General features: G+C 45.0%; 1 protein-coding gene across 2 annotated transcripts in view; it reads left to right on the top strand.

Annotated features, from left to right (window-relative positions):
- The window catches only part of ARID1A (AT-rich interaction domain 1A), a 63,891-nt gene that overhangs the window by 35,642 nt on the left and 3,016 nt on the right, over positions 1-25,233 (top strand). Inside the window, exons 5-19 of one of the 2 annotated variants that reach the window (XM_085304976.1) lie at positions 6,705-6,945; positions 7,350-7,439; positions 8,072-8,239; positions 8,858-9,173; positions 10,460-10,605; positions 10,691-10,800; positions 15,431-15,637; positions 16,154-16,361; positions 20,229-20,361; positions 20,694-20,866; positions 21,060-21,210; positions 21,369-21,500; positions 21,613-21,709; positions 23,164-24,037; positions 24,339-24,469. In XM_085304976.1, coding sequence (XP_085161102.1) covers positions 6,705-6,945; positions 7,350-7,439; positions 8,072-8,239; positions 8,858-9,173; positions 10,460-10,605; positions 10,691-10,800; positions 15,431-15,637; positions 16,154-16,361; positions 20,229-20,361; positions 20,694-20,866; positions 21,060-21,210; positions 21,369-21,500; positions 21,613-21,709; positions 23,164-24,037; positions 24,339-24,469 — 3,177 coding nt within the window. Of the gene's footprint in view, positions 1-6,704; positions 6,946-7,349; positions 7,440-8,071; positions 8,240-8,857; positions 9,174-10,459; positions 10,606-10,690; positions 10,801-15,427; positions 15,638-16,153; positions 16,362-20,228; positions 20,362-20,693; positions 20,867-21,059; positions 21,211-21,368; positions 21,501-21,612; positions 21,710-23,163; positions 24,038-24,338; positions 24,470-25,233 lie in introns of both variants that reach the window. The other variant, XM_085304975.1, reaches the window with a different exon arrangement.

Here is a 25,233-nt window from a genome sequence, read left to right as displayed (position 1 = left end):
AAACAGAATCTTAGATTCATCCCCAGAAGAGCTTGACGGAGAACACAAGAAGTGTCTAGTTTGTAGTTGCTCACGTGTGAACATTGCTCAGATCAGAGACTGAATTTCCACAGACATATTTGAGGGGCGAAACCAGAGATTTTGTTCCATAATTAAAGTTCTTTGTTCCTTCTGGTCACCGATCTTTATCCTGTTTTGAAGGGTATATAAGGGAAGAGGCAAGGCTGTGAACCTGAAGCTTTCACGAAGGCACGGAGGAGGTGCGCTGTGCAGAYTCATGCTGCTATGGTGGTGGTTTTCCTTCTAAGCCTCCCCCATTCCTTATGCCAGGAGAAAGTTACCTTCCCCTTTTAAACTAAAACTTCATCAGTGCTTAGGAGAGTAAGATATAAGAGCTATGGCAGTGGTGTGGAAAGCTTTACATGGTCAAAGGGACACCAGCTTGTATTGCTAGACTTTGATAGTATTTCATTAGTTTTTAGTTGTCTTGGGTAGCTTTGGAATGCGGTTGAGCTTCCTGCACTTGTATAAACCCAAAATATATAACAGGTAAACTTACAGCTCAAAAATACATATTTTTGGTTTCTACCCACTCCCCCACCAGGTATGACAGGTACAGAGCAGACAGAAGCAAAGCATTTGTTAACAGGATCTTTGAGTTCACTTTAAATTCCAGAAATATTCTAGGTTGAGAGAGGTTTTATTGGAGAGAGATTCTGCACGCATCCTTCCTACTGCCTTTTCTCTTGCCCAGCTTGTATGCACACAAAGAACGATGGTCATGCAGACGGTGTTTCTGGTGCTGTACAGGGTGATCCATTCCCTTCTGCACAACACCCAGTCACAGGGAGTGAAGCGAGCTGAATGATGGCTCTCCTGAGGCATATCGTGTATTTTTGGGGTAGGAAGGACTTCTGGAAATGTGCTTTGGCTACGGAATAGTTTTGTTCCTTCTTGTGGCACAGAAGTCTTTATGTTCCTGCCAAGGATGTTCAGGTAGCCAGCAGCTTCCAAACAAATGCCGAAATCCCATGCTCGATGAGGGTTTTTGTCCGTGATGGTACATGCTGATGGTTCATGRAACATGGCAGTGAAATCAAACTGGTGGGGGGGTGACCCAGGCCTGTGGGAGCATGGGCCCTTGTTGRGATCCCTCCAGTAAGCTGGAGTTGGTGCCTTTTCAGCTCCGAGACTGAAAAGCACGGTTCTGATTGGATTTTTGTCTAGTTTCAGGCTCTGTAATTGAATAGTGCTTTTATTACAGGATGGGAGACCTGTTAAAGTGAAAGGATAGGAAGTATCTTCAGTTTGCTGACAAGACAAAACTTTGGAGATAGATTGTAACTCCTAAGAGAAAATTATCTATTAGTTCATTGTTTACTGCAGCTTAAGTTAGGATCCCCWACTCCAACTTCAGTTTTTGTTGGGGAAGCAATCCAAAGGGGACATGTGCTAAGGAGAAAGGCGGCGGGGACTAGGGGGAATTAGGCCCCTGTCCGGACCTTTCTGTCAGTTGAGGAAACCTCAAGCCAGCTTTGCAAGGTGGCTCTGTGCATCTTCAAGCTATCAAGTGAGTCTTTAAYGTAAGTGGAGCACGTGAGGTCTCCAGGCCGCTTTGTGTGATGAGACAGAGTGCTTTGTGAAGCAGAAGATGCAAGATTCGGTTGTGTCTGGGCTGTAGAAGGAGGAACCAGTGTATGCGGCTCCCCAGAGTAGCGGGGAGATCCTGACTTGCTGGTCAGCTGGCCACTTTTGAGATAGAGTGGATTGAGGTATTCTGAGTGTGGAAATGAAGGGGAAGGAAAGGACAAGCTTGTGATTTTTTTCAGTGTTGATAGTTCTTGAAGTGGAAAAGAAACTGCAGAGAAAACGAAATTGTAATAGAAAGTAGGTACTGCAATTAGTCAGAAGCAATGAAGAGACTTTTTCCCCTTCAGAAAGAAGCGGGGAAGAAATTTAACCGTTGTTCTCTGGGTTTGCTTGTAAGCGTCTTTATGGAAACAACTGGCTTTTCAGAATTTCTGAGCTCTGGCACGTGCTCGTCTCCAGCTCATAATTTCCTTGAGTGCTATCTGGTGATCTGATAGTGCCGCCGATCATTACGGCCTGTCTGCGCTCCTTCCCTCTTCCCCCACGCTCTCCGTGCGCGCTTGCAGGGCGAGCGGGTCGGGAGCTGCCGTCCCCAGGGAGGGGAGCAACCCGCTTGGGGCCCCCCGTGCCGCTCTGCCCGCTCAGCGGGCCAGAGGACCGCCGGGGGTCTGCCCTCCCACGGGGCTCGTCTTACGCTGAGCTGAAGCATTTCTCCTTGTTTCATCTCTGCGTTTCCTTAACAAATGAACTCGTATCAGATAGTGCAGTGGTGGTTCCCCTTTTCGTATGAAAACACCCTTGCCGTTTGCAGCACGAACTGCCCGGCGCCCTTGCCTGGGCCGTGCCAAGACTTGCAGCCCTGTCCCCGAGGCAGCCGGGCTCGCCGGCCCCCTCGGTTGGGCACCAGCTTGTGCGATTTCAGGCATGGGTTTGTTGTGGTGTGAAAAGGAGGTGTTAGCTGCTGAGTCCTTGTTTGTCAGCAGCGCTGACAAACCCGTGCTGGCATCGGCACGGGTTGGGCAACCAGTCGCAGCTGGAACGGTTATCGTTTCAGGGTCCCTGTGGGCTTCCGCTATCAGGTCACATCCCAAAATAACACTGGGCAGTATTTCAAGTGAAGAAACTCAGGCTTTGGGGCTGCAGCCAGCCTGGAGTGTGAGATTCTGTGTGAAATAGTTGGAATCCCTCCAGCGTTTTTGATCTGCATGGCAGATGAGCAATAAAATGCATAAAAAACACATTGGAAACACGTGAGGAAATTCTCCAGACCCTGACGTTTCCTTCAAGTTGGCAGAGTTACTGCTGTTGAGGCTCACCTCCTGTCTCGGCTCGATTGGCTGCGCTCGAGGAGGAGGGAAGGGGAGAGCCCTCCGCGTGCTGCTGCGTCTTTCCAGGTCCCTCTGTGGGGGCAAAGCAAACCTCACTGGCCCGATCCTCCTTGGGCTTGATCCAGAAACCACCGAAGGCAGTAAGGCTCTGTTACTCCACCAATTTTATTTTTATTTTTAGGGTTTGTTTGTTTTTCCCAGGGCTTCTCTGCTGTAGCTGTCCTTAAAGCAGTCTGTAAAAAGATGATTCCCCCGCACCCCGCAAAATTTGTGGTGCACTTCAGTAAATGGAATATCAGAGTTTGAAAGTGTCCTTTAGGTCTGGTTAAAAAAAAAACACTACTCTATGCCTTGATGGTTGGCATCCCGAAAAAATACCTTGATAGGAGGGAAACGACTCCTTGCTGATTAACTGCTTGTGCTTTGGCATTGCAGTCCCTGTTTCTCTCCTTTCCCTCCTAGACATCGCACCTTCTGAGAAATTTACAGTATTGCGGAATTTGAAGCTTAATGACGAACTTAGAAAAATTCTGCTGTGCTGGTGGAGCCTCTCTTTGCTGTGTTGTTTGGGGTTTGTAAAACTTGACAAAGCTTTGGAAACRGAAGTGGCTTCATGAGTTACGTGATTTGTACGGTATTGTCCTGGTTCCATTCCTGCACATTGCCCTAATGTCCAAGAAGAGTTTACATGTAATTCATTTTTAACATCTTTAAACCAACTGAAGGTCTGATCTAAAGCCTTAGAGCTGGGAGGCCTACTTTTCCTGTACGTGAGGTCCACGGTGGTATGSTAACAGTGTAGAGGGGCCCTCACTTGCATGTCTAAAGCAACCCTATGTTAACCCACCTAATTAAAACGATGTTTTTAAATGACTTGCAGTACTTAAGTGAAGCTTTGATGCATAGGCCAAGTCGAAGGCCTCGTCTTTAAAGCTTTTTATCTAGTTACTTAGGAGTTAATATTCAAACAGTTTTTAACACTGTTTCGTTTCCCATGTTGCAGAAGKATTCATTGCCTGGCATTAACAAGCTGTATATTCTCACACTTATTCTGCCCAGTTCATGTGTGAATATTTCTTATCTCATGCAGAAGACGGTGACCTCCTCAGATCCTGGAGGCAAATGCCCTCTTTCACCTCTTGGAGGTCAGAAGCACATCCCTTACAGTCTGGATAACGGAAGAAAGCTTTGACATTTCACCTTGCAYGCTAGCCCTCTACCTGCACTTTCATGCCAATATTCTGTCTCACGTGTACATTTATAATGTGTTTCTCCACTGAGCCTAAAGTTACTCATCCAAGTAGCTCTCTGCTCTGCCCCTCTGGCATAAAGATTTAACAGCTCTAAAATGCTGTGCTTCGTTCTCTGACACAGGTCTGACAAAGCCGATGATGGTGGAGGATTTTACAGCTGCAAAGGGGTTTTGGCCTCCAACTTCATTTCTGTCAGAACAAAAATGGAGAGTTTGGATGCGTTTGGTGATTCAGCCTAAAAGTAGCTTAAAAGTATTTCAGAAAGATGCCAGCAGACATTAGAAATAGTTTTAGGTTGGACTGAATTGGCTTCTGGACACTGTGTACCCCTCTGACTAGCAGGGAACCGTGATGCATAGCTTACACCAGCAGCTGAAGTTCGGTGTGATTAACCTCCCTCTTAAACAGGAGTTACAGAGGAGAAAGAAGCTTTTTGTTCTTTGTTGTTTTTGTTGGTTGATGTTTTTTAATGCAAAATATTGGAAATACTTTACTCCCACTTCAGATGGTTTTGCTGTACGAATGTGGGTTTTATCAAAGTTGTCTGGGGAAAAAGAAGCRAGTAGCTGCATGAGCTAGCAATACTTCTGATGTTACAGTAGGAAGGTAATGCAAATTGCAAGTTCTCATAGACTTGTTTTTCCTGCAAATTTGTAGTTTTCATTGAAATAAGACAAAGCTTGGGGTTTCTTTGTTTTTGTTTTGTTTTTTTTCCAAGAAGATAATACTGCAACAGTAAGCAGATATACCTCTGAGACTGTTTTGCAGGAAATGATCTCCCAAACGGAAACAGTAGTGGCAGGGGATGAAGGACATACTATACACTAAGTCATCCCACCAAGGGTCTGGAGTTTGCAGCTCAAATGTAGCATTTACCAGGATTTGTTAGAAGCACTTAGACTAAATTTTGCTGTTAAAATAGACAAGATTGTGCTACTGCRACAGATATCTGCATGCCATCCAGCCGATACTAAACTCTCCCATTTGCTTGTCCTTTTGAATGTCACTGTCTATCCAACAAGAGTGATGAGGTGGTTGGATATATGCTGGGGCTTTTTTRTTCCTATATTACTCCAATTTTCCACTTCCTAAGAGGTGGTGAAGTACTGCTCTCCAGCTGAGATGTTGGGACATGCTGTCAGGGCCTTTTCATACATCACCTGGCAGACAGGTCTTACAGAGCGATAGGACTCTTGCTTGCTTCTGAAGGCTGATAAGTTTGCAGTATCTTGTGTCTGAGGTCCTTCCGCGTTGCACAGAGCTGGGAAAGTGTTATCTGAACTGCTGCTAAACAAGGAATCATCCAGTCAGTATAAACGAGACCAGAGCGCCCAAGTTATTTATCAGTTGGCTTAGCCTTTCTGTGTGGTGTTTGAAATGAGGTTGGCTCTGTTCATGCTGGTCAGCTGAATCCTGTTCAGATCTGAAATGACTTCAGGGCTCAGGCCAGAGCATTTCTTATCCAGGGCTGATTGCTATGACAGATTTGCAAAGTGTAGGTGAAGCTGGGTAAGCTTGGGGCTGCCGCTTCTTCACCTGGTGCGATCCTTCGAATCTCTGGCAGAGATTTTATCTTCTCACTGCAATAGTTAAGACTTCCTGGTGTCTGTTCAAATGTGCCACGACTGCCTATTCGTCTTCTTGGTCTTGGACTGTAACTCATTCATTTACTCCAGGCCAAGTCTGAATAGATGATGCATCTTATTATCAAACAGCCAGTACAGTTGTGCGTGTTGGATTTGCATGACATCCACTTGGAAGCATCCCCATTTCACCGACCCACCAACTGATTTTTAGTGCTGTAGTTTTTTGGCCGCTGTTGTAGCAATTGGAGATTTCACCGCTCTTAAACAAGCACCTCTCTTTTTCATGCTCCTCTTTTTCAGGGTGGATACATGCACTAGGAAAGGTATTTTCTAACTTTAGCTTCAAGAGAAGCTGGAGTTTAAAACCTGACGTTGTAATTGCTAGTTTTTGCTATCTCTGGAGAAGGGGAAGTGGGAACCATGAAAAATGTTTTACAGTTTTCTTTTAAATCTTTGTATTTAGTTTGTTTTATCCAGCTCAAGTGAGYAGTTTCCTGGCTCATCTGAGGTTTATGAATTAATTGTGGGGAGGCAGGAGTTCTCTGCCTTTCAAAGGCCAAGCCATATTTCTCTTCCAGGTCGTGGTCGTGTGACCCATCTCCCCTATTTGTAGTTTTACACGTCTTTGGTGCATTTGTTAATTTTTAGTCTCTAAACTGAATTAAGGAAGCAAATAAGAGAATTGACCAGTTGTCTGGACCACTCGCAAGTGCTCAACAAACCAGCTAGGGAACTCTCGGGTTCAGGAACAGGCAGCRGGATAAAGCACATTTGGCAGTTACCTCAGTCTGTGCAGCAGCTTCATAACTGACAATAACATGAACGGGGCTCATTGATTTCTATTTGTAGTAAGTCTAAGGGGGAAATGCAGTCTTTCATGGTGGTAGATGAGGGAACAGTCCCATGTCTCTTTATTTTTGCCTGACGTATTTCTCTGTGTATTGCAGGACCTGTCTGGTTCAATAGATGATCTGCCCATGGGTACAGAAGGAGCCCTGAGTCCTGGAGTAAGCACATCAGGGATTTCCAGCAGTCAAGGAGAGCAGAGTAACCCAGCTCAGTCTCCTTTCTCTCCACATACCTCTCCTCACCTGCCAGGCATCAGAGGACCCTCGCCATCCCCTGTTGGATCTCCTGCTAGTGTTGCTCAGTCCCGCTCTGGTCCACTTTCACCTGCTGCAGTACCAGGTAACACTGTTTGGCATGTGTCAAATCTTTGATGTGACTGCCTCATGCAGCTGAAAAGTGAATTAAAATGGCCAGTGAGGAGCAAATGGGCCAGTGACAGTATTATGTGATCAYTGAGATCTTGTAATTTTGTTTTGTTTTGTTTTTGTTTTAAAACCCCTGTTGTAACTTGTGAAGCATGCAGTAAGAAGAGATGGCTGKCTAGCAAACCAGTGGTATTGTTTTTTCAAGCTTTAATAAGGAAATGTTAATGTGACTGATCTTCCCGTTGCTGTGTTTTGCCTTGCTGGGGCAGACATGCCATTTTCTTGAAAATGTTTGTAGTTCTAGTATTTAATACTCTTGTATCCTAGATTTTTGGGCGTGCAGTTTTTTGACTAACCACCCTCCTTTCTGTTGCGTAGGCAATCAGATGCCACCCCGACCACCTAGCGGCCAGTCGGACAGTATCATGCATCCTTCCATGAACCAATCAAGCATAGCGCAAGATCGAGGTGAGTGACATGAGTTAAAAGATTTAGTTAAAAGAACTGTAAATGGTTTGTAAAGCTCAGTATGTAATTAAAGAATACCTGACTCGATGGCATGGCTTCTGTGGTGATACAGTGCTTAAAAAAGCTGCCCCAGCTTTATAAGCTGCAATTGCTTCAGGCACGTTGCAGGAAATTCAGCTGTTGGCCATCCTTTAGCCTCTTTAATGTTTCATCCAAGCTAGTGGTTTGACTTGTAAGGTGTTTTCGCTGGCTTTGGAAACATGTTTCTGTGTGTTGTTTGTCCAGGGTCCATGACCTTATACTTCAAAATGAGGGCTGCTTGCAGTGATACTGTGCATCTTTGCCCCATGTATAATTTCAGCTTTTATGGCTGAAAGTACGTCGTTGTCAACTAGGTTTGCTGAGTTGTGTTATCTATTCCTGTGATACTAGTTTTTTCCTGGTTAAAAACAGGAATTTGAGTATATTGTCCTGATGACGAAAATGGGCTTCTTACTAGCAACTACAGTAAATCTATCTAGGCTGTTGCTGGAAGGATTTTGTTATTGGATCCTGTTACAGAAGAAAGTGTGTCCAGTGGCACCGCTGAATAGTTGCACTGATAATTGTCTGCTCCACTCTCTGGTGCCCAGGTTACATGCAGAGGAATCCTCAGATGCCCCAGTACAGCTCGCCCCAGCCTGGCTCAGCCTTATCTCCCCGTCAGTCTTCTGGAGGACAGATGCACGCTGGAATGGGGCCGTACCAGCAGAACTCCATGGGGAGCTACGGACCCCAGAGCGGGCAGTATGGACCTCAAGGTGAGGCACTGTGAGCTCCTCAAGGTGGCAACTGAGCTCAGGAATACACAAGACCTGTGTCTACTGTAATATCTCTTGTCTTTGATATACTGTGTTTATTTGTCTCATCTTAATGTGTGGGTTATGCAAAACAGTATACTCCTTATAAGCTGGAAGGAACAGTGCTTTGTGTATCGTGTTTGAGACTGATGAAATAGGCTACTTTCAGGGCTAGTTGCACTTCAACATGCAATATCCTTCCTCTTGGTTTAAAAAGATGTAGGTACTGCCGCCAGTGCAGTGGAGGAGGAGATCCAGTCCTCTTAATTTGATAGTGTTACATGTTTTGGAAAGGGTTAAGTGAATTTTCTACATCCTGTCCTGGATCATTTAGCTCACTCTGCTCTGTTGAGGTTTGCGAGAGTTTCAGGCAGCTTTTGAATTGATGTTGTTAGTTGGCTGTGTCAAAACATATTTTATGTGGCTTATATCCAAGTACTTTGACTTTTTGTTGAGGTGTTAACACTCCCCCTCATCTCTGTTAGTGATCTTTAAATATTTGCTGATTGAAGATTTTTATAGTGATTCATAAACTAGTTAGTTGAATGATGTTGTCTTCCTCTCTTTTTATCTCTTTAGGAGGTTATCCCAGGCAGCCAAACTACAATGCTATGTCCAATGCCAACTACCCCAGTCCAGGAATGGGAGGAAGCATGAACCCAATGGGAGCAGGGAGCCAGATGCATGGGCAGACTGGTGTGCCACCTTACAGTGGACTTCCCCCAGGGAGGATGAGCCATGCGACCATGGGGAACAGACCTTATGGACCTAACATGGCGAATATGCCTCCTCAGGTGGGCACAGGGATGTGCCCCCCACCAGGTGGCATGAACCGCAAAGCACAAGAGGTGGCTGCTGCTGCTATGCATGTTGCTGCCAACTCCATCCAGACTAGGTAAGAAATGAGATTTCCTTTGGACTCTTATTAGTTCCCTTCCCCATGTCATATCTGTGGGTTTTAAAGCTGTGGATGAAATAATTCAAAGTTGGGGGAATACTGAATATATATACCCTTTGAGGCATATTCATCGATCTCAAGTGTTACAGGAGAAGGATAATAAAACTTGCATGAGCAGTCGTTTTGAATATGCTGTCAATGACATGTTTAAGGAATTTTCAGTATTCGTAGGAGAAATCTGTTTAACTTAAGTATCCATTCTTGTTTTGGCTTTCTGGTCTGCTTTGTTGGATCAGTGACTTACAAGATGCTGTGTGTGTGGTAGAGCCCATAGATCTAGTAGACAGCCATCTAGCTGCATTTGTCTCAACCCAGGCATTGCTTGTCCAGTGTAATGAACTTTTTCCTTTTGGGGTCTTAGCGAGCAGCTATTAAATGGAAGCTGTAATTCAGCACAAAATTTTGCAACTGTATTCTGTGATTTTTTAATCACAGTTTAATCACAGGGTTATTTTTTAATTCTRCATTTCAGAGTAGGTATATGTTGCCTATCACAGTGCTGTGAGAGCTATGAACTTGCTTATAAATCAGATTCCCCCAGTAAAACTGTTAGATTTGGGTATTTGCAGTCTGACTGGGCACTGTACTCTTTATGCTGGCTTGTCTTAAAGGGCTTTTTTGTGCTGTTCACTTGCCTGATGTTTCCTATGATTGCTAAGAGGTCAAGTTCCCAAGCACCAATGAAGGCATCAAAGCCTGCCCCTTTGAATAACAAGCTTCAGTGACAGTTGTGTACAAAGCTTCCTGATACAAATATGTAAAGCTGTGTAGCTGATAGGGGTAAAAAGAGGAAAAGAAAGAAAGAAGAATCATTAAATTTTGCTGGGACACTGCCTGGCCCATCTATGTAAATAGTATATTTTCACTTAAATGCAAAGAGCTGGAAAATGTGAAGATCTACTCTTCCCTGTATAGCTGACTTAGCAGCTGAAATGAAGTCCAACTTGGGGATGCAGCAGACCAAGGTAAAGGGTGAAAATGTTAAGTCGTTCTTTCAGGATGGTTTACGTCTCCTTTTCTTCTGAGAATGAGGCTTGGGGTCTAGAGTAGTTAGGCTTTACAGGAGCACCTGATCTTTGGTATGTTCTGGTGGAAGGGCGGTCTGGAGAAAGTTGCTTCTCCACTTCCTCTGAAGAAGGTCTCTTATAGCAAACCTGCTTTGGTGGAAGATGTTAGTGTTTAATAGTTGGAATAAAAGTCTGTTTGTTCCTGTCCTTCTTTAGGCCTCCTGGTTATCCCAACATGAACCAAGGAGGGATGATGGGAACTGGACCTCCTTATGGACAGGGAATTAACAGTATGGCTGGCATGATTAACCCCCAGGGTCCACCCTATCCAATGGGTGGGAATATGGCCAACAACTCCGCAGGTAAGCATCACTGGTTGTTGGGAGTTGCACTGATTTCATGGTACTGGATTAAAATCAGTGTTAAAGCTTTTGTTTAACTTCCTAGGTATGGCAGCAAGTCCTGAAATGATGGGTCTTGGGGATGTCAAATTAACACCTGCTACTAAAATGAACAATAAGGCAGATGGGACACCAAAAGCAGAATCCAAGTCAAAGGTAAAATGTTTTGGTTTTCTGTTTTTTTTTAACTGCCTCCGGTCTCATCTTCCTCAGTGTCCACGGAAATAAAATTGTCATGTGTTACCTTGGGTTGAACATGGTATCTATCTAGTAAGTGTGTTTCCCAAGAGAAATGTAATTTGATTTGCCTTTCTTGCCCTGAACAGACTTCTCATTAGTATGGTTGCCTTGTAATATGTGGTATGACTGCTACTTGTGACTATGGTTCTTGCTCAAGGGTGTAGCAAGTGAGTTGGATATTCTCTTTTGGGATGTATTATGCTTTGGAACATAATCAAAGAAATAAGTGTCCCAAAATGTATGTGTAGGTGGGGTTTAGAGTAGGCCCTGGCTATATTTGTAATATATTACTTCTGTTTAGAAACTGCTAAATATTAACATACATTAATAATGACACTGTTCAGGAGCCTCTATTTGTTATGTGTAGTACAAATCCATAAGATCATCTCTTCCCAAGGAGATACTTTGGTCTCCCCATCCAAATCTCAGTGTCGATATCACATTCTTGTTTTCTACCATGGGTGCACACACCTTAGTTCTCAGGGAGGTACCTTTTACTTGTTAATATATTTTCTGCTATATTTGAATCCTGTATTGGGGCCTGTGATACAAGAACAGCTACACCTGAATTCTCTACAGATGCCATCAGGGCTCACTTCTTCCTTTTGGGTTTCACTCTCACTACAAGGTTAGAATTTCTTCAGCTCTCAGAGATATTTGACTTTCAAGGGCTGTGGATATAAGCTAGACCCCAAGTCTGTCATGTCCCGTTGGTAGAGCCATACTCCCTGGCTCTATGGTAGGCACAGCGCTGTTCAGTGCTGCGTTCTTGCATCACGGTAGTTAGTCTGCCTGCACTATTACCTGCTGCTGGGAGTTTATCAATAAGTTGCAACTAACCCAGTGCTGTTACACAAATTCATTGCAAGATGATTGTCTTGAGTACTTGGCAGTATGTTGGCATTTTGTATGAGGGTGTATCAATACACACAGGGCTTGTTTTCTGCTCTGCACCTAATGTTTTCTCTGACACTTAATGTCTAGTGCTGTCTTCTATCCCAGCATCACTCTACCTAGTGTTGTCGACATTCACGTTAACTTAAGAAGGTTGCAATTCCTTGTATACATGCAGCTTTGGGGCATGTTAGGACCCTTCTTAACACCTACATTAGAAGACTTCAGGTCACTCTTCCATGCCTTCCTCCTATGAAGAAGAAAAAAAGGGAAGGGGAAAGAGTTTGGAGTTGCTAGTGATTAGATTAGGAATGAGTGATTATACTCAGACAAATGAATATGCCCATGGTTGTGTAGCTGGCCATGGTATATTTGGAGATCATGTTAGATCTTAGGTGTTGCCCCTGTTTGCTTAGCCCTGTGGATAGAATGCCCAAATCCTAGAAAAATACTTCTGTAAATCTGGCCTGAGCCGACCAGGGTGTGCACTAAGGAGACTCAAAAGCTAGGAGCGAAAGCATGAGCCACGCAAGCCACTGAATGAGGAGACTCTTGCCATCCTTTACAGAGACCCTTCAGCTGTCAGTAAGGCTGGGAAAGGGACTTTTCCATTGAAGTTCACGTGTCTTCCTCTGAGGACTCAGAAATTCAGCTCTCCATCTAGAATTTTTAATGGATGCCTCATAGACCTTGGGAAGTGGTCTGCCTCTCTAAAACACTTGGGCATCTGTCATCCTGGGGCTACTGGGACCTGCAGGAGGTTTGTGGTGTGTGCTGACATCTCTATGTCGTCTGGGAGGAAGTTCCATTCTTGCCCTGTCCATGCCTAGGAATTTGTATGTTCTTGTTTCATACCTGGGCCGATCTTGCCGTTACTAAGGAGAATGTACCTGAACAGATGCATCTTCTGGGACAGCGTTTTTTGAGTCTCCAGTTGCTATTCATAGCTAATTATGGATTGCAGCTTGAATCAGAAGTGGTCTCAGAAAAATAAAGATAATCTAATTGAAGAAAGGCTAGAGGTAAGGAGATTCAACGTGATTTGCCCTTGATGCGTCCAGCCCAATGGGCTGGCTTGGGGTGTGCCAGTGGTTCCAAGCGGTTCTTCAGGATTTGTCAGAAAGATTCAAACAGTTGAGGATTTTAGTTCTACAATTCATGGACTCTTCAGTTCAGAAATGAAGAAAAGCCATTTCCTCCCAGGGCTTCCAAGAATGTTTGCTAGCTCTTTGGGAGTAATCAGGCTCATCCACAAAACAGCTTTGTAGTTTTAGGAATTATCACCCATCGTGATGAAACTGCCAAAAGAAGTATAAACAACCCTGGGTTTGTTTCTGGTGCAGACTCGGGATTAGTCAGTTATCACCTCTCAGCTGAGAGGTGGTAAACTAGAGCGTTGCAGTTGTTTCACAAACTCTTACTAATCCCAGTATGAAAGCCTGAAGAAGGAAGCAAACAAGTTCTTCAAGGAGTATTTTCCTTTATGCTACTGTTATGGGTTCAAAAGAACCTCCAAAAAAGCTGTTACTAACCCTGAGCCCCTAGTCTCCTTCTCTGCTATCTGAAGGAAAATACATGCTCTGCAAGTTTGACACCACTACCAGAGTCTGCAGGAAGACTTAGAAGATCTCTCACTTCTGCTCATGTGTTCTGGCAGCTGCCTTTCTATTTATGAGAAACCAAGGACTTGAATGCTCTTGAACTAGGAGATCCTGGAAGCTGCAAATAAGGGGTGTTGTGTCCTCCTGGCCTGTGCTATTCAAGGATTATCTCATGCTTCCCTCCAGAATGTTGAAACACACAGTAGTGCTTTTGAGTTCAGGAATGCTAATTCTACTTCTGTTATGCTTTTTCCCAAAAGGGACCAATACCACGTGCTGGGCTTAATAAGCATGTTGTTTGATTTGATGTTCAGGATGGTGCATCAGCCTCTTTCATGCCCTTGTTAGTTGAGACTGGCTTCAGCTCCGAACTTTCAAGTGTTTCAGTTCTTCCAGTCTAAAGGAAATAAGTTGGACTACTAGTAGAAGCATCTCATTACTAGCACATCTCTCGCATCACTGAAGGGCAGGACATTTTAAAATTATAGCACCTGAAAGAGATTTGCTGTTTGCATAGCAGTTGTGGCAGCTCCTCTAAGGTGACAAGGAAATCAGGTTTACTAAAACTGAAGTCAGTGCTTGTTAGAGGCTTGCATCAGTTCTAACATCAGTTATGAAATTTCATCATTGTAGCCTTAAAATCCACAGCTGTTGTGCTTTGAAGTTTGCTTATTTGCCTAATTGACTGCGTGTGGTATATAGTCAAGCCCAACAAATTTTCCTGTGAATCAATGAGAAGGGCTCCCTTTGGGTGTCTAGAGGATACTTTTCCCTAGCCAGAATAGTAGGTGAACACACTCTATCGTGGATGTAGGGCTTCATCTAGAACATCACTGGATTTGAAGTTCCTGTTCACTTTGGAAGGTAACTCTTAAGTAGGCATTTGGCATGCCAAAAATGTTTCTACCTTTACTGCAGATATGTGTGATCCAGATGGTGAAAGGTGAAATAATGTCATCCTGCACTACATCAAATGACTGGGGGGAAGCAAGGATCATTTCTGCTCTCTCAGCTTTCTCATAGGTGCATCCCATACCATAGCTCTGCACTTCCCTGGCCTTTACGTTCTCCTGGCGGATTCGCTCAGCAGGCCAAAACAGAGCAAAGCAAGCGTCAGAAAACTTACTCCAAAGAAAGTTTGTGACATGCTTTCCTTGACAGGGCAGGTTTCTCTGCTAATCAAAAACTGCCTGCGATGTCCTCTCATATCCTGAAGGCCAGTGAAAATTGAGGCAAGATGCAGGACTGCAGATTTTACCACTAAATAGACTCCTAGACAACTTTGTGAAACAGATATATAGGAACCAGTGGCCAATATGTATACTTTATGGCTGTAGACTTATAATCCTTATTCCTACAGTACATTTCCATATCAGACAGCCTTCCTGGATCCTGATGCACAAGCAGTAACAAACCCATATGGGAAATTGTGTCACATCTGGGTAGCAGGAGATCTCTGCACTTCTGTCAGGGAATAGGGAAGGGAACAGAGATCATTTTTGGGGTTCCTGTCACACATATTGGTCAAGTGGTTGCCTAGGGCATGTTTGTTTTTATTCCCTTTACAATGTTTCGTGCCAGTTTATCCTGGCATCCTCTACTTGTGTAATGGGAGAGACTGATGGGAGGGCAGTATTCATCATGGCAGAGTGTGACAGCTATGGGAATCTCATTTGAAGTTGAAATAGAAGTTTTCTCATATATTTAGCAAACAACTCCATAGAGGATCTCTCAAAGAGATGGCACTCTGCAAAATCTCCTTGAGGTTTGTTTGGTTTCTGTAGCATTTCTAAAACCTTTCACTTTTTAAAAATAGATGTTCTGTGAATTCCTTGAGTAGTAGCTGGTTTCTTGATACCTTTGTCAAATAACACTGTCTTTTAGACTGACCTTGATCTAGGACAAGTGTAGGCCTAATATAAGGCTGTTCCCCATAAAACAGCAGAATTTTGACTCTTGAACTTTCTTCTGATTGGCTTTAAAAACATCTTTGATGTGAACTAACTGGTTTTGTGTGCTCAGTCCTGATATCTGTTTCTTTCTCCTAGAAGTCCAGTTCCTCTACTACGACCAATGAGAAGATCACCAAACTCTATGAGCTGGGTGGTGAGCCTGAAAGGAAGATCTGGGTAGATCGGTATCTAGCTTTTACTGAAGAGAAGGCCATGGGCATGACCAATCTCCCAGCAGTAGGCAGGAAACCCTTGGACCTTTACCGGCTCTACATCTCAGTGAAGGAGATTGGAGGATTGACACAGGTGAGTGTCTGGTAGTCACAAGTCAATACGCAAGAGAATTCAAAGGTGGCTTTGATGCCATATGTGAGCCATGAATTTCTTTCTAAGTGTGTGTGTTTGGGGGTGGGGGAAATAAAACATAGCATCTTTTAAGTAAACCAAATGTCTATCCCCCTGTCTGGTTGAAAAGAGTCTATGGTGAAATGCAGTTCAAGTGCTTTCCCTTCCCCTCTGTCCAGTGCAAAGATTGGTGACACTGGCTTTGTCTTTGCATCTGGCAGTCAACTGACCTTGTGGTTAGTTATTTTGCCACTTGACTTATTCATCGCTGTTTAAACTGTTTTCTTGAGGTGAGAAAAGAGAAGTTTACTTTCAGAAGAAGAGAATTTATTTGTTTCTAAACACCGCTGAAGACATGCCACTTAGCTCTTGCTGCATCGTTTGTTTTAGTTGGGAAGTGTTGATTTCTTCTCAGAAAGTGTCCTGAAGAGAAGTAGCTGCGATTTTGAGTTTAGGGTCTTGTGTTTGGTTGTGCAGGTCAACAAAAATAAGAAATGGCGCGAATTAGCCACAAATCTCAACGTGGGCACGTCCAGCAGTGCAGCTAGTTCTTTGAAGAAGCAGTACATCCAGTGTCTCTATGCCTTTGAGTGCAAGATTGAGCGAGGTGAAGACCCCCCTCCAGATATCTTTGCAGCTGCAGATTCGAAAAAGTCTCAAACTAAGATACAACCTCCATCTCCAGGTGAGTTTAGAGACTGATTTCAGGAGTGTGATGGCTGACTGAACCAGGGGATCAGTGGCATCCTGCAGGCTTGGCTCCCTGTGCTGTGGGCCAGGCTGGTGGCAACCTTCTGCAAAGTCCCCATGCCTGTTCCTAATCAAATCTCTTGTTTGATGTGTAGACTAAATTCTCTTCTAATATGGGAGTAAATGATACTGGGAATAAGCCAAACCTCTTGATGGATATATTTCATGTTTTGGGGGTCTCATCCATGTATGAAGTTTAAAAAAAAAAAAAAAAGTGAAAATATAAATATGTATGTATGTATATACACACACCTCTATAATTACTGTTGCATCACTGCAATATGAGAGTCTGATGGGGAGAGAAGTCTGAAGTTGACTTTTTGTGAGGATCTCTGCATATTCTAGGAGCAGACCTTTTTATTGCTTAGCTTTAGGAACCTTCTAGAAAAGCAGTGCTTGCTTTGACTATGCAAGTACTACCTTCTGGCAGTAAATGCTTGATGTGGGTGTGTGCTCGTCTTCCTTGTGAATTCTTTCTGTGTTTAGCAGGAGACAGTGAGACCTTTCTGAGGCTCTGTGCTCAGAGACCTTTGTAAGCCTGTTTAGAGTTAGATACTCTAGGATTTGAGACCTTTAAAATGAACTTTTTAAAAGTTAGGAATTCATAAGTCTTTATGCTGTTGTTTCAAAATTAATGGGATTCTCCAGTTTCTGAAAACTTAAGCATAGTGTCAATCCAGATTTGTTAATAAAAAAAAAAAAAAAAGTAGAAAACAGCTGGGCTAGCAGTGCACGTTATACTCTCTTGTGTTCCGGAAGTCTAATTGTTTCTGTCTCATTTGCATTAAGTTCATTGCTTGAATTGCTGCTGAACTTGCTATAAGCTTCAGTTTTCCAGTTTGCCTTAAAAGCAAACTCTTCCGATGTCTTTTCTGGTCAGGAGCTTGTTCATGTAGGTGAAATAAAAACTTTGTCTGCTTTGAAGTTCCTCTAATGTTTGGGGGAAAAAGATGTCTTTTTGGTTCTGAAACATGAGATTTCTGTCTAGCTCCTGAGGAGTGGAATAATGAACCCTTTTTTGATTGTACTGCTGCTGAATCTCAGTCCTGCTAACCCCTTGATCGACAGCGTGCTTGTCCGAATGTCACCATTCTGTTGGCAGCTACATTTATCTATCCCTCCAGTTTAAGATTTTATTTATTTATTTTAAGGACTAAGTAATCTTTCTACTAGTCAGGAAACCTGTTCCAGTGTGGATTCAACGTTGGTGTATTCTGCGAGGTAAAATGACTTTTGTGTCATTAGATGAAAATTCTGTCTGAAGTGGTGTCTGAGTTCCACTTAGACTAGATCACAAATCCCATCCCACTTTCTAAAAACTCTTTCTTGCCAATGGAGATACTAGGCAGTGGAACAGAAATGTTAAGAGCGTTTGGAGTTTATTTGGATAGGGGTGAGGCATTTGGGAAGCCACTTAAAACTTCTTGTAGCACTAGGTGCCTGCCAGAATGGATTAGATGGTGAATCAATTCTTGTTTTGTTTTAGCTAATGTGATGGTACATGGAAGTCCTGAGACTGCCTTCCAGGGCTGTGGAAAGCCTGAGCTCTTGCTTCAGTGCTTCAACACTTAGCAGTAGGAATTTGCAGGGCTCGTACCCTGAACTGCACATCTGTGCAGCTCTGTTAACTCAGTCCATAGGTTTGATTCCTGCTATGAGATGACTGTTCTGCATTTCATATTTAAACTACTCTCTCTGCTTGTCTTAGTTCAGACTTCTGCAACTGAGAGTATGCAGAAGCAACACTGAAGCACRGTTGGTTGCTGTGATCCTTTCCACCATGTAACTCAGCATGTTCATGCTACTCTTTCACTTTCCTTTTCCTCCTCTCTTGTTCCCCTGGATCAGCAGCAGCCACAGAGGCTAGGGACAACATGAGTTGCTCTCTCAACCTCAGCTGCGGCTTAAGAGCCTAAGAGGAGCACTGAGTCCTGAGGAGCACTCCTGCTCCAGGGGTTGCAGAGGCGCCTCTAAGGCAGCATCCTCCAGCYTTGCACGCACAGAGGCCTGTCTCCTAAGGAATCACACTTGCTGGAGAATAACGTCCCTGTTTGAAAGCTGAGTGGAGCAGAGCAGGGCATCTTGAAGTCCTGTTGTTTGGATGCAGGGCTCTAAGCCATCCCACAGAGAGAGGTGTGTGCTTTACCYTCCTTGCAGATTTTATAACCTATTGGCATTGGCTTACGCTTCATTCCAGTCCATTCAGTTGTGAAAACAAGCTTCTGCATAACTTTGTGAAGATCATGATGTATGGTTCCGCATTAAATCACTTTTTGTGGCTGTGGAGCATCTAAAGGCCTTGCTGAGTGATTGAGTAAAGCTCTTCACGTCAGAGTATTTCCACGCACTCTTATTCCTCCAAACCCCAAAATGTTTACAGAARGACCTTGCCTGAAGTGGACTGGGTATTGCCTCGCGAGCGCTCAGATTTCCTGCAAACCTCTTTGGGTCCTTCTTGCAAACGGCAGCGTGTCCTCGGGGAGGTGTAATCAGTCTGCTCTTGGGTTTTAATTCTCAGAGCGTGGAATTGGCCTGGCTCCAACAGTGTGTAAATTTGTGAGTGGGAGGGACAGCAGGGAGTGGGGACAAACACCAAATGGCAGTRACGCTGGGAATGTCTTGAGGCCACTTCCTGCCGATGCCAATGCTCGTAAAGCCTTGGAGACAGCAGCAAATTCCTAGGGGAAAGAGGGGAATTGAGCCGCTGCTGCCTGGGGACATAGAGCACTGGGGCGGGGGCCTTATGAATGAAGCTCCCCGCTGAGCTCGCCTCTGCCCTTCCTTCTCACGAGACCTCCCTAGGCTGGGAGGGAGKCACGGAGCGGAGGACAGGGTGCCAGGAAGGTGGGGTGTAAACAAACATGCCCTGGACATGACCTCGGAGGATTTTAATGAATAGCTGGAATGACTCATCAACCAGCAGGGCTGAAGCTGAGGGATATCGGGTGCTGGGGCTGGTAACTAATGGAAACATTAATTAAGAGTTCAGCTCTTGCCAGCTGCAAGGAGCRTATGAACCTGAGAGCTGAGGCTGCCACAGCGATCCAGGGGCAGAGCAGAGCTCCTRGAGCTGACGGCGCAGCTGGATTACACATGATGGCCTGGGATTTTCGCTGAAAGCTTACTGTAGCGTAAAGTAACTCACACAAAGCCAGGGAACTTGCTGGACGGGTTTTGTCGTTCAGTGAAAGATCCGGCATCTCCGGCATTCCCTGTTCCAGGAATCTTTGGGAGTGGTGTGGTGTTTGAATTAACCTGCATGAATTAACCCACTGGAAGGGCACAGCAGACAGAGGAGCCTTGTTCAGAGTTGCTTAGTAACTTCAGCTGAAGTGCTGGAGTTTCCATCACTCATAAAGAATATGACACTGCAGGAGAGGGCTCAAACCCACCTTCTTTCCTGGTCAGAAAGCAAATGTGAAGGTGACAGGACCATAGTTGTCACTTGAGAGAAAGCATCGTATTCCCCTCTCTATGGCACGCTGTAGAACATCACCATTTGAAACCGGGTAGCCCGGGGAATGTGACCACTGTGGTGGCATGATACATAAAGGGGAGCATGGTTAAAATGGAGGCATGGCAAAAATGAACATATCTTCCCAGCTTTACGTTACTGTATGCGGTTCTTCTGGGAAGTCAGGCCCAGTGGTACGTTCCTGCAGTGTTGGACTCCTGATATTTTAGCCATGTTTCATCTGTCTTTGAGGATTCGTCACTCTGTTCTTGAGCTTAATAATCTGGGAGGTTCTGGGTTGTATCTGTTGAGTGCAGAGCTCCTCATGCTACATTTCTGTTCTTGCAGCGGGTTCAGGCTCTATGCAGGGTCCTCAGACGCCTCAGTCCACCAGCAGCTCCATGGCAGAAGGAGGAGACTTGAAGCCACCGACTCCAGCATCTACGCCACACAGTCAAATGCCCCCTTTGCCAGGCATCAGGTATAAAATCATTGCACCCTTTCCCATCAGGGTGGCTGTGAGATGCAGCTGTGAGGTTGCCTTGGGGTCACTACCCCATAGGGGGGCCATGGGGCTCCTTGGCTTTTTTCCTCCCTTGTTAAAGGCTCACAGCAACACTGTTGATTCTGCATCTCTCTATGTCTGTATAATCATCACTTTGGGGATTGGGGCAGTTTGTCCTGCTTCTGTTGGAGGAGCGTAACTACAGCCCTTCTAGGGAATAGCAACACCTGAGGGAATATATGGGGTGAAGAATCTTGCAGGTCATCATGGACCTCTATAACTCTGTGTTTGTGGGTTTCTTGAATCAGGAGTAACTCAGTGGGCCTTCAGGATGCCTTTGCAGATGGCAGTGATCCCACGTTCCAGAAGCGGAACTCCATGACTCCCAATCCAGGTTACCAGCCCAGCATGAATACCTCCGACATGATGGGTCGCATGTCTTATGAGCCAAATAAAGATCCTTACAGCAGTATGAGGAAAGGTGAGGAAGTCCTTGCCTGCTCATCTCCTTTTTCTCCATGGGCACTAGTCCCTGAATCTGGCTGGAATTCCAATGCTGGAATGTGTTGTAGGAGTATTTAGACCTTCTGCTTGCCCTTCTTCCTCTGGAAGAAGGAATTTGTCTCTAAAGCAGATGTAGATATGTTTTGTTGACCCTTCTTTCAATCTTTCAGCTCCAGGAAGCGATCCCTTCATGTCCTCAGGGCAGGGCCCCAACAGTGGTATGGGTGACCCTTACAATCGTGCTGCAGGTCCAGGGATGGGTAACATGACCATGGGACAGCGGCAACACTATTCCTATGGAGGCCCTTATGACAGAGTGAGGTGGGTGCTTGAAACCATTGAGAACCTGGTTTGCTTGACTCGTGTGAAATGATTACCTTCTCATCACTACAGTGATTTTCTTGACCATCCTTTTCCATTTGAGGAGTGAGGGTGAATTTAAGTGAATGTGTGGGTTTTTTCTCTTTGTTTCTATGTAGGACGGAGCCTGGCATGGGACCGGAGGGCAGTTTAGCTACTGGAACTCCACAGCCAAACATCATGCCTTCCACCCCCGAGTCAGGGATGTACTCTCCCAGCCGCTACCCGCAACAGCAGCAGCAGCAGCAAAGGTCTGTGTAGGGTATTGCCACAAACAGCTCTTCCCACTTCTAGGGAGCTTTGAGACTGTTGAAATGAAATATGCTTCTGATCAGAAGAGTAACATACTTGTTTCTTCTCTAGACATGATTCCTATGGCAATCAATTCTCCACTCAAGGCACATCCTCGGGCAGCCCTTTCCCTAGCCAGCAAACTACCATGTATCAACAACAACAGCAGGTAAGGTACCAGAAAGCTTCTGGTTTGGTTGACTCAGAGAAGGAGTTTTATGTGTGCATTATGTGAAAAAGGAAGCATGAAAACTCTTTGGGCAGTATATTTGCTTTATGGACATGTAAGTGTTAGATAGAATTATGTACCTTATACATGTTTCTGCCAGTTTCTAAATAGTGTAAATAAATTTTAATTTGCGTTTTCAGTGTTGTGTTAGAAAATGCACCATGTTCTGAGAATGGAGACACTGCAGTTTGGTCAGGTGCGCTCAGGGTTCAAGAGACAGGAGATCAGGAAGCTTTATTGAGCTTCTCTGCCCTCTGGGAACTTTCTGAATCCCTTTGTGTTTCTGTACCAAGTTGATCCAAATAATCAGAGGAGTTTGTCTGCAATAAGTCCCTTGATAGTTCTGGTGAGCTGTTTCAGGTAGATCATTCCACACAACTTACTGAGCCTGCAGGCAAAGGCTTCAGAGCTGCCTCCACTCCCCTGTTGCCTTACTGCCTCTCCTACTCACAGCTTTGTTTCAGGAAGAGTTTGAATGAACATGTATCTCTTTCCATAATCCTTATATATAACTTGCTCTTTGTATCAGTGCCAGGACCTATAATATTTTCCTGATAATAATAATTTTCCTGAGTCCTCTGGTTTAGGAGAGTATAGAGAGGGCACTTGCTGAGCTGTGCTAAGAATAATTCCAACAGCTCTGCAGTTTGGCTCTGCAACCAGAGCCACGGGGCTCTGAGCCAAGAGTTCGAGTTACTCTGGTACTTGTCATCTTTAAAGCCCTAGAGCTCCATCTGAAGCCAGTCATGACAGCAGAGCTTCTGAATTGACTGGATAGTACTTAAAGCAAAGACCCTTGGAGGCAAGAGGGATCTAGGTTTTAATTTTTTCTCAGCAGTTAACTGTTTTCTGCATTGGCACTTAGAAGAAGTAGAGGAGGAGAACAGTTCTTGCTCCTTTCAGTGACGTGTTTTGAAATCCACAAGGAAAGGAAGAAGCAAAAAGTACAATAGCTTTTAATGCATTTTGTTTGATGCTTTGGCAAAAACTTCTGTTTTCTGGGAAATGTAAGAGAAATGTGGTCCAAAAGTTCCTGGATTTGAAAGGGAAAGAAATACCTGCACACAGATTGGTTTGTGGTGASCATTTTTTTTATGGGAAAGTCTTTTCTGTGGACAGATTTCTGCCCCTAGGGCATCCTTGTAGGATCCACAAGGAAACTATGCAGCCTGCTGCAAGGAGTTGGCCTCAGCTTGTGAAACTGAAAGGTCAATCTAACTTCACATTGGCTAACAAAAAAAAAAAAAAAAAAGGGAAGAAGAAAAAAGAGAAATGCGTTTCCATGCCACGCGGATACATCCTCTGGCTCTGCACAGATCTACCCATTGAGTTAGGATTGCTTCTTTCTAACTAAATACATCTCATTGTTCACGGAGCCTTTATTTTCCTTGTAGAATTACAAACGACCAATGGATGGCAGCTACGGCCCGCCTGCCAAGCGTCACGAAGGGGAGATGTACAACGTACCGTACAGTGCCGGGCAGGGGCAGACACAGCAGCAGCTGCCTCCAGCACAGACCCAGCAACCGAGCCAGCAGCAAACTGCACAGCCGTCTCCCCAGCAGGACTTGTATAACCAGTATGGGAGTACATACCCTGCTGCTGACCGCCGATCTGCTGGAGGGCCACAGAACCAGTTCCCATTCCAATTTGGCAGAGACAGGGTCTCGGCTCCCCCAGGCTCCAATGCTCAGCAGAACATGCCTCCTCAGATGATGGGTGGCCCCATACAGTCTACTCCGGAGGGCCCACAGCAGGGTGCCATGTGGCAAGGGCGCAACGAAATAGGGTACAGCTATCCAAATCGGCAGAGCACTGGCTCTGCGCCCCAGGGGCCTGCTTATCACGGAGTGACTCGAACAGATGAAATTCTGCATTCAGATCAGAGGGTAAACCATGAGGGACCGTGGCCTTCCCATGGGAACCGGCAACCTCCTTATGGTCCCTCTGCCCCCGTACCCCCAATGACTAGGCCCCCTCAGTCTAACTACCAGACCCCTCCTAGCATGCAGAATCACATTCCTCAGGTATCCAGCCCAGCACCTCTGCCCAGACCTCTGGAGAACCGCACTTCTCCTAGTAAATCTCCATTCCTGCACTCGGGGATGAAAATGCAGAAGGCAGGACCACCAGTCCCTGCCTCGCATATAACACCAGCAGCTGTACAGCCTCCCATGATACGACGAGACATCACCTTCCCTCCTGGTTCAGTAGAAGCTACACAACCTGTGTTGAAGCAGAGGAGACGACTGACAGCAAAAGATATTGGTAAGAGGAAGCTTGTGCTTTTCTGCTTGTGTCCATCAAGAGGTGCTGCTGCTACTCTTTGGTACAGCGCTGCCAGGCAGAAGGGCTCTGGCTCCATAAGGACTTCGTTTTTGCAGGATAGTTGCATTTTCAGCTACAGTGTCCATGTTTGGCATTGTCTGCAGAGAGATTGCTGGTACATACAGTTCATGCAACATCTTAAAGCAGGCTCTGCTCTTCGTGGGACCAGAAAGCAGTATCAAGTATCTCCTTTTTGTTTTTAAACTCCAGGAGCTGGAAGTATCATGTGTTTATGTTACAGGAACTCCTGAAGCCTGGAGAGTGATGATGTCTCTGAAGTCTGGGCTGTTGGCTGAAAGTACGTGGGCCTTAGATACCATAAACATCCTTCTCTATGATGACAACAGCATAATGACCTTCAACCTCAGCCAGGTGGGTGCAGATGCTCTGTGACACAGGTCTTTGAAGTGCTAATTTTGTACAATTTTCTGTCAGCAAGACAACAGAAAGCAGCTCGTGCCCTTGCAGTGCTAAACTCCCAGGCATCCCCACACCTGCAGAGCATATCAGGTCAGGGAGGGCTCGGGACCTGGGTAGCTGCATGCTGCTGACACACTGGCCTGTGCAATTTCCGTGTTTATTGGTACATGAGCACTTGTCTCCTCTCTAGTGAGATGCCTCTGTAATGCCAAGGAAGTGAACAAGGGTGAGGAATAAGGGTGAGGAGGCTAAAATGGACTTTGCAGTGTGGGCACTGTGAAAGGCTGGAGGCTGCCTGTGTTCCCTGGCATGCACCTCTAGCTCTGGCTTTCCCCTGTGCCCCTCTTAATTGAGGCTGGGATGCTAGTCYGGAGAGGCTAACCTTTCTCGGACTGCTGCCACGTGTGTGTGTGACTGTTGTAAAAACTGCTCCATGACACTGTAAAGGGTCTTTTGCTTAGGACTGCCCTTTGGCTTGCTGTGTATTAACTAGAGAGGAGCTACAACCCAGAACAGATCTGTGTTTGCAGAGGTGTGTATGTGTCATGGCAAGGGGGTTGGATACTGACAGTGTATATTTTTTCTGTTTGTTCCTTTTCCCAGAGGACAGAAAACTCCCTTTTGCAAATGAGGTTTATTGCCAGTGTAAAAAAGAACGCATTAATTAACAGTACTGCTTAAACTCTTAGCCCTTCATGCCCTGCTTTCCTTGTTGC

This window comes from Rhea americana, unplaced genomic scaffold (genome assembly GCF_003343005.1).
Source record: "Rhea americana isolate MKP2758 unplaced genomic scaffold, rheAme1 scaffold_215, whole genome shotgun sequence".
NCBI classification, from domain to species: Eukaryota; Metazoa; Chordata; class Aves; order Rheiformes; family Rheidae; genus Rhea; species Rhea americana.
The sequence above is the reverse complement of the archived record's forward strand: the minus strand, read 5'-3'. Positions and strand labels throughout refer to the sequence as shown.